The 8,124-nt window shown below is 45.2% G+C and overlaps 1 protein-coding gene across 1 annotated transcript in view; it reads right to left on the bottom strand.

Annotated features, from left to right (window-relative positions):
* Positions 1-7,301, bottom strand: part of T265_15369 (hypothetical protein) — a gene marked incomplete at both ends in the record, with an annotated part of 21,357 nt that extends 14,056 nt beyond the window's left edge. Inside the window, 4 exons of the mRNA XM_009177767.1 lie at positions 1,894-2,101; positions 4,116-4,212; positions 4,247-4,347; positions 7,160-7,301. Coding sequence (XP_009176031.1) covers positions 1,894-2,101; positions 4,116-4,212; positions 4,247-4,347; positions 7,160-7,296 — 543 coding nt within the window. The remainder of the gene's footprint in view (positions 1-1,893; positions 2,102-4,115; positions 4,213-4,246; positions 4,348-7,159) is intronic.
* Between the last annotated feature and the right edge of the window lie 823 nt (positions 7,302-8,124).

The following is an 8,124-nucleotide window of genomic DNA, read 5'->3' as shown; positions in this document are numbered from 1 at the left end:
TATAGGGAGTCCCGCTACTCGCACAAAGCAGTCAGTAGATAAATTTGTGCTGTTCTCTATGACAGGGAGCTGAAAATAGTAGACACTTTCCTAAGTCAGGTCAGTATTTCAATATGCATGTAAGTAGCGCCGTTACCTTCTTAACAAGAGAGGCGGATTAGAGATGCGTCTCATAAAATATTGGATAGCAGTTTGTGCTGTTCTCTATGACAGGGAGCTGAAAATAGTAGACACTTTCCTACAGCTAGTCAGTATTTCAATATGCATGTAAGTAGCGCCGTTACCTTCTTAACAAGAGAGGCGGATTAGAGATGCGTCTCATAAAATGCACAATTGGATAGCCCAAAGCAGACGTCTGAGTCAAAGATTCAACGTCAGACACCCCAAATAAACTGGCCTCTGAGATCAGCACAGCCAAAATGTATCTTTTGTCCTCACAGCTCTCTACCCCCAAACCTTATCCACTCCACCAACAGAGTCCCCTAAAATCTCGCTGCTGGTTATCTACACAAAAATCTGCCAGCAAACTCACTGTCTATTGAAAACAAGTCATACAATAGTTAAATAAATCCAACAGATCCATTAGGCGAGGGGGCTTTCAGATTCTGCACTCTGAACTATAGGCCAAAAGAACCCACTTATGTAGATCGCACATCCTCCCAAAGCGTGCGTTTTTTGTCGCCTATTTCTAACGAGCGCATTTCCAATACTTACGTTCATAGTGTGCAACCTACGAACCGCCAGATCCACACCAACGGTAGTTTGATTCTGTTGTTCATTTCACGGCAAACGGCTCGACTCCAAAGATGCAGTAGTGTGTGCACGGAAGGTGAGGGAATGAGAGCGTTACGTTGTTTCTGTGAAACAACCGTAACGCAAAAGTTCCAACCCGAAGTAGCACGAAAAACCCCTTAAACACGGCTTAACAAGCCAAACCAACAAGCGACCGCTAGGGCTCTGCACACAGATGAAAAGAAATACCAAGGACTTTCAGTAAGTGTGCCACTGGAGATGTAGGAGTCATTTTCTAGTCCGTATTTGCCGAAGCGACTAATCGGTCAGTGGGGACTAGCGTCAGCCGAACAATGACGAATAAAGACGGTCCAGCAATATCACCATAAAATGGTCGTTTGTAGCGCCTTTAAAACCAGCCAAGCCTTCTGCAACATGTTCCGTAGAGACAGTGGGTGCAGTCGACTGAGACCTCGTTTTAATTTATCTAACGCACGGCGAAATGTAGCTAGAGAAAGTCGGAAAACCACTAAGCCCAGAGGGATTGTATCCTGTCATCCTCAACGGCGGCTTTCAGCTCCTCCTCAGCTCTGATACACTGTTCGACTGAACCTTTTATCTGGAGATAATTCTCCCACGGATTGGGGCTTTTCTAGAATAAGACTAACCTAAAAAGAGTACGGGAAAACAGAACGAGAACAACCGCGATATCAGTCTGGTTGCTCTAGATCGTAGGTTCACTGAGGTCTTATCGTGCATAAACTGATCAAACTGTTAAGTGATACCGAGGCCGTGTTTTATCTGGGAGAAGATTCGTAGGCTCAACATTTTTGTCAATTACTACACCTGAAAGAAACCCCGAATCCTATATGTATACACCAACGTTTTGACTTGTTGGCTGAGGAGCGTAATGTTCTCGTTCCAACTCATTATTCAGCAGTGAACAAAAATGTAGCAGTGAGTACCACTGAGAAACGTGTACATGGTTTATAGGTGACAATAGTGCTGATGATAATAGTATAAATAATGAGAATAATAACCGCCTTTTCAATCCAAACAACCCATGTTCCAAATGAGATTTACCATGACCTGCAGGCCGGCAAGTAATACGGGTTTGCAAACGTGATGTGAGCCCAACATCAGAAAAACCTAGGAACGAACCTCGGTTCCTGGTAAAACTTGGAGCTTGGGTAAGAGATCTTCCGGTTTGGAGGACACTTCGGGGGCAGGTTGCAAGGCCAAACGTTGTTGACTCGAGGATGGCTCGGAAAGAAACTGGGTGCACGAGTACACACGACCACATTCGGGAAGAATACGACTGAGGCTGGCCGGAGAGACCAAATTCGTCAGTGCTACCCATCCTCGACGACTGATCGATTAGAGGGAGAAAACCAATTGCTCTGATTGGATAAAAGGTGTTGAGAACTGAAAATCACATGAGCGGAACTAAAAGTGGTGACATGATCTTCCTCTGATAGAACTCAAGTTGCCTACTCAACTCTAAAGAACACTTCAGAGGAAAATGTGATTTTAAGGTCGATGTTTTAAAGATTTTGGAAATCGTAGGTGCTTTTTTATCACACAACGAAAGACATAACATTGTCAGGGTTCAAGAAAGTCTGCTGCTTCCATTGAATGATACCACAGTTGGCTTAGGAAAGACAACTGCAGAAGCACATAAGTTACTCAGCGAACACACCTCTACAAAAAACATCAACAGCGCTTGAACAGAAGCTAGCTACAGCTAGCGAATAAGCTATTAAATTAGTGTCAGTTGGTTTCAAGTCAGTGAGTAAAACGAAGCAGGGAATTGATTTCGAGTGGCCATTGAGTTGAAGACGGTGCCCAACCAGTGTTGAGATCGACTGTGGATGACTCAGATCCTACTAGTCACCTTGATAATTCGTCCCAGGTCCTGAAAATATCCCGGGTTGGTCCCATTTGAGGTGTCAAACAAAACAAAACTCAAGAATTGCTACGCTTTCTTCTAGCACATTCGATCGATTGCCCGAAGCAACCCTTATTCCAGTCTTCGGTAACAATCGTAAGCCAAACTTATGGAACAAATGCCAGCCTCAATTGATCTAGGTCAACCTACGCTGAAAAGCCAATGTTTTTTGAGAATCACCAGCAGTGCGGATCTCTCAAAACGCCGGAAAGTTTCGAACCTACAACCTCCCGGCTGGTAGGTTGAATACTTAACGGTTCGACCTGGGACAGCTGATAAACGGTGTAATTAACTCGCAGTTGGGATACAGCGCCGATCATCCTTCAATCACGGGATCCAGACAATGTGCTTGAGTGGTTATTAGGTCTTCGGGTGATGACTTCTCAGATGGAGAGTTCGCTCGTGGTGTGTTATTCTTCCTTCTTTGAGAGAATACATGTTCATGAATCTTTCTGTGAAATACTACGGCTCCGTGAACCAACTGAACAAAAGTTTAGCCTAACAACACCCGAAATGGGTCCAATCTAATAAGATGCCCTACAAAAAATGTTCATCGGTGTTCCAGGAGCTTGGCAATGAGATTAAATTCCAACGTGAGTTCGACTGCCGAATCGACGCAGAATGCAGATAATGGACGAAAATACAAAAGTCACTCACTCGTCTTCAAGAGTTAGATGACTGGTTTCAATAAATCGATCAGGCGATGGGATGTGGGAAAATCTGGATATCATAGTAACTATAATCCTCGCATGTTGTTACTTTTGACAGTGACGTGCAACCAGAAAAGACTGGCCTCAACAGAGTTCGAAGTCCTAGACTAAAAAATGAATCATTCAGCTGCAACACCCTTCCGGTGCCTAGCTGCCATGCTACCTGAAGGTTGCACGAGGGCTGGGATACTGTCAGGCTGCCCAAGCCTAGACAGTGGAAGTCGAGAAGCAGAGGTCAGGTTCGAACCATGGACCTTCCGGTCAGTAAATTTGCGCTCCAACCAGTTGAGCCATCTCGCCTCCAGTCCTAGACTGCGAAAAATCCTATTTGTCGTTTCCATAGTGAGTTGAGAGGGTTGGTGTTTCGTGTATATACATCGTGCTGGACGACTCAACAACTTAACGTGATTGTGCCTCTGTGAGTAGGTGTGTGCATATGTGGTAAGCAACTGTGTTATTTTATGTTCACAAAAAACTGCGATAAGACATTAGCAGAAATATGCAGATAGTAACGGTTAAACAATTGAGGAGTCCACGATTGCACCGTGGCTGCTACCAGATGCTTCGTAGGTCGGAGCGGAAAAAAACTACCTAACAATCACGATCCGCAAGAACGCGATCAGAATAATCGGTCAGAGAAGTCACAGCGGGCAGTTTAAAAGACGGTACCTTCAAAATAATGCACCAAAGCAAAAGGTCTAGATGCGTAAGGCTTAGCAACTTACCATTCAGAGGGGTAAGGGCCTAAATACAGAGAAACCTCGTCGTAATTATCAGTCAACCGTTGCACATCCGAAGGGGTTAACGGAACGTCAACAAAGTCTACAGCGTGAAGTAGCTCAACAACGGATTTTACCTTCATCTACGGCAACCCAGCGCTTGGCAACAAAGCCCGGGTGAGTGAACCACTCCACAAAACCGGTTCGTTGACCAGACTTACAGTCTGCGTTGACGGCACTGTAATAGACAGCAGAAGGGGGTAGGGCGGATAAAAAATTACAAGATAGGAAAAGCTAGTCAGAACACGTTAACCAGACACACGAAGCACCTGCTAGCATCAGAAAAACCATTGAACCACGCTCATTTGCGGTACGCATGAAGCGTATCATATGAACGGTTGGTTTACTGAAAAACATCACCTTTCTTGTCAGAATCAAGAGGGTTACAAAAAGGCCACTTCCTAACCATGAAAGAGATAGACTTCCAAACTCAAGAGTTTATGGCAGCAACTGGGCAACCTAGTTGCTTCATGACGGGTAAATATCGGTGCCGTGACGCCTCTTTGGCAAATGGTGCGCATAAAATTCCAGTAACGTGAAAGTTAAAACGAAGACAGCGTGCAGATAGCATCAAGAGCCTGTAAGATCCCGTTGTTACTACCAGTAGACCAAAGCAACACTAGCCCTCCCCAATGAAAATGACCTCACTGAGAGAATTTTCGGGGGAAGTACTTCTTACTGCCATCCCCTTCCAGGAAGCAAACCTCCGGAACCGGAGAGAAGACATTTTCCGGTTCTTCGAAAGCCGACTTACTCCCAAGGAGGAGACATTAAAACGAACATTACTTACACCATCCATTCGGACTTCTTAGTTAACAATCATCTCTAAGTCCATAGAACGCAACCGATAGAACGCAGCTGATACACTAGTGGACTCATTTCGACCAAGCTTGACTCGACTCAAGCGATAATTAGCTTCAGGATTCGAAAAGGGTACCATGGGCTGGAATACTTTTCCGCTGAAATACCGACTGAAGAATATGATAAAGCGACGAACAATGGGTCAATATTTTTGGGGTCTCCACGATCATTAGTGCCGGACTTAGAGTAATAAGAACTCGTTTTCGATGTCTTATCTAGGTAGCAGCTAGACAGCAGTTGCTGAGAACCTAAATGAAGGGGAGCAAGCGACAATTATATATTGCATCTCGTTGCGCTGTTGTGTGTGGATAGCAAATACGCAGGACTATTGTAATTCAATTCAAGCGAAGTGAAAAATTGCATCACACTCACATTAAAGCTATCGCGAAAGGCACAGAAGCTAACGAAGGTTCGTGCTCTCGGTCAAGATAACGTGCAGAATGGTGCTTATTTTTTATCCTCCAACGAGAAAACATCTCTCTTTCGGTGCCCAATTGCCACGCCACCCGAAGGGAGCACGAGGGTTGGAATACTGCCAGGTTGGCCAAGCCCAGACAGGGCAATTCGAAAGCAGACGGGTTCGCAACACGGACCTTCCGATCAGTAAATTCGCGCTCTAACCACTAGGTCATCACACCCCCAAAACATCCCAAAGCGTCCAATTTAGCGTTGTCATGTTATTCGACGTTCTCCGGGAGTTTTTCACCGGCAAGAATACAGAATGGGGGTTTTCAACAGAGGGAGGCTGTGTGTGCGTAGTACGTGTCTTAACTCCCTGACCTGATGCGTTTTAACTGCTGTTCGTCGCCAGACTCTAACTCACACACAACCTAACGCCCGCTAAGCACAGACGAGCAGATATACATAGGCGAGTGAGGGACGAGATCGAGGAGATTAAATTTCGCAGTCAAGGGTGGGAGTGCCCTCACGGTTGTACGGTCTTCAGGCGTCAGTGAAATTCACCGCAGTAACTACAAATGACAAAAGCTGGCAACTAGTAGTTGCGCTTTACGACCTACAGTTTTACTCACAGCCACAGCGTGATTACGGTTCATACAGTTGCCAAAAAACGGAAACCTACTATAAAAAGCAACTTAACCTGAAGTTTCCGGGAGACATAAAACAGTTTCAAAGAGCGAGGCAAGATTCTGCGCTCTGGAGTCGTTAGGCGCATTCTGAAACAAGGATCACTCTTAGCCTCCCATCCACAGCAGACTGTGGAGCACTGGTCGCCGAAAAGCAGAATGTCGTGCGCACAGTCTAGATGCGTTCAGCTGTAGCACCCATCCGGTGCCTAGCTGCCATGCTACCCGAAGGAAGCACGAGGGCTAGGATACTGCCAGGTTGCCCAAGCCTAGACAGGGGAAGTCGAGTGGCGGAGGTCGGATTCGAACCACGCAGCTTCCGGTCAGTAAATCCGCGCTCTAACCAATTGGGCTATCTCGCCCCGCACAGTCTAGATACCACCTCGATTCCCAGGTTTATGGCCCCTTGGTAGCGAATTTAACGAGTGGGATAATGCAAACGCAGAATGGGAATAATCATCATCAAAATGAGTACGCCAGTGAAAAATCATGTTGCCTAACCGCAATACGATCACCAAATGAACAGAAATAGGGTAGAGCGGCAGCCTCAATGAACCTGACGGTCGTGAGAAAACCTTTGGCGGGTTCACCGTAAACTTTAAAAGAAGCGAAAATGGTGAAATTTTGATACACCATGGATGATGGATAGACTGGTTGAACATTAGTTACGACTACCGGTGCCCCATGTTTCCAGCTTTGGTGAATTCAAATGAACCTCATCCAAAGATATCATTCTACGGTGCTTTACATAGGACAGCTGCTAAATGACCGATAGCATCTCTGGTTCAACCGACAACTGATCTCTTCACCCACTAAATGTCACCTTGGGGATGGTGTGATATCAAACAGATATTAATCATGGATGGTACGGCAATGGTTAACACCTTTGCTAAGACAACATCATTCAACTGCGTGGCAATTTTACGAACAAAACTTGGGAAGCTTGGAATAAATTAGTGGGAAAATAGTGATTTGACTAAATAGAGGACTACGTAAGGAGTACGTGAGGAATGAGAACCAAAACGTCAACACTAAGTCAAATACCTGAAGTAAATGAAATGAAACCCAAGAGGTATATCCTTGATGCCACGGAAGTTTTTGCCAACTCTCCAAAACTTCATATCAATTCCAACCTCAGTGTTCTCCGGCACATCATGCAGAAGGAGAACACATGAATTCATTCCTGTTTTACAGCTGTTCAACAAAAAAGAGACTGTGCATTATGAAGTGGCATAAGAAAACTGAGGGGATAAGTGGATCAAAAGGTAGAATGTAGAAACAAACTGCAAAAATGCGACTGACGTTAGAATCAGTTTTCGTGAAAACCGTGGTTCGGACACGGTATTTAGACTGCTTGTCTAGCCTTGGGTAATCTGGCATTAGAACAGCCCTCGTACTTACACTGGCAGGCGTGACAGCTAGGCACCGAAAATGTGTTACAGCTGAACGACTGTTCATTATCATTTATTCGAAAACAGCAAATCACGGGGTCTAAAGGGCCATGCTCACTAATCCAACAATGCAAGTTGTGTTGTTGTACGGTTATGCAGCAAGGCCCCTGTAATCTGAGAATGAGTCTTCAAATATTTGTTCATGCGTATCATAGGATTGCTTATAGTGGCTAGAGCCAACGAAATGGCTATGATGTGACCATCAAACTGGTTCTCGGCGCCAAGGTACCTAATTTTATTACTCCATCCAGTGCGACAAGTCCCGTCAACTCGGTTACGTGATGTACGAGGAAACTTGTCCTTCTATAACAGTTCTATTTCTTAGAGGGGACTAAGAGTGGTACAAACCGAAATACGGACAGAAGGAATGAGGAAGTACGAGGAGTCTGGGAGTGGCAGCCTTCTCCACTGAGATCCGAGTGACCAGTTCGTAATTGGATACATAAGTTGCGGGAAATAGGGAGAAAAAGAAGCCGATGGAGTTCATCTTGTCGGTATTTATTCGAATTGTCTCACAGTCCGCAAATGTACCATTTCTGTGCAGTGGGCACTAGGACA

This window comes from Opisthorchis viverrini, assembly GCF_000715545.1.
Source record: "Opisthorchis viverrini unplaced genomic scaffold opera_v5_460, whole genome shotgun sequence".
In the NCBI taxonomy this organism is placed as follows: Eukaryota; Metazoa; Platyhelminthes; class Trematoda; order Opisthorchiida; family Opisthorchiidae; genus Opisthorchis; species Opisthorchis viverrini.
Note: the sequence above shows the minus strand (reverse complement) of the source record. Positions and strands in the feature narration are given on the sequence as shown.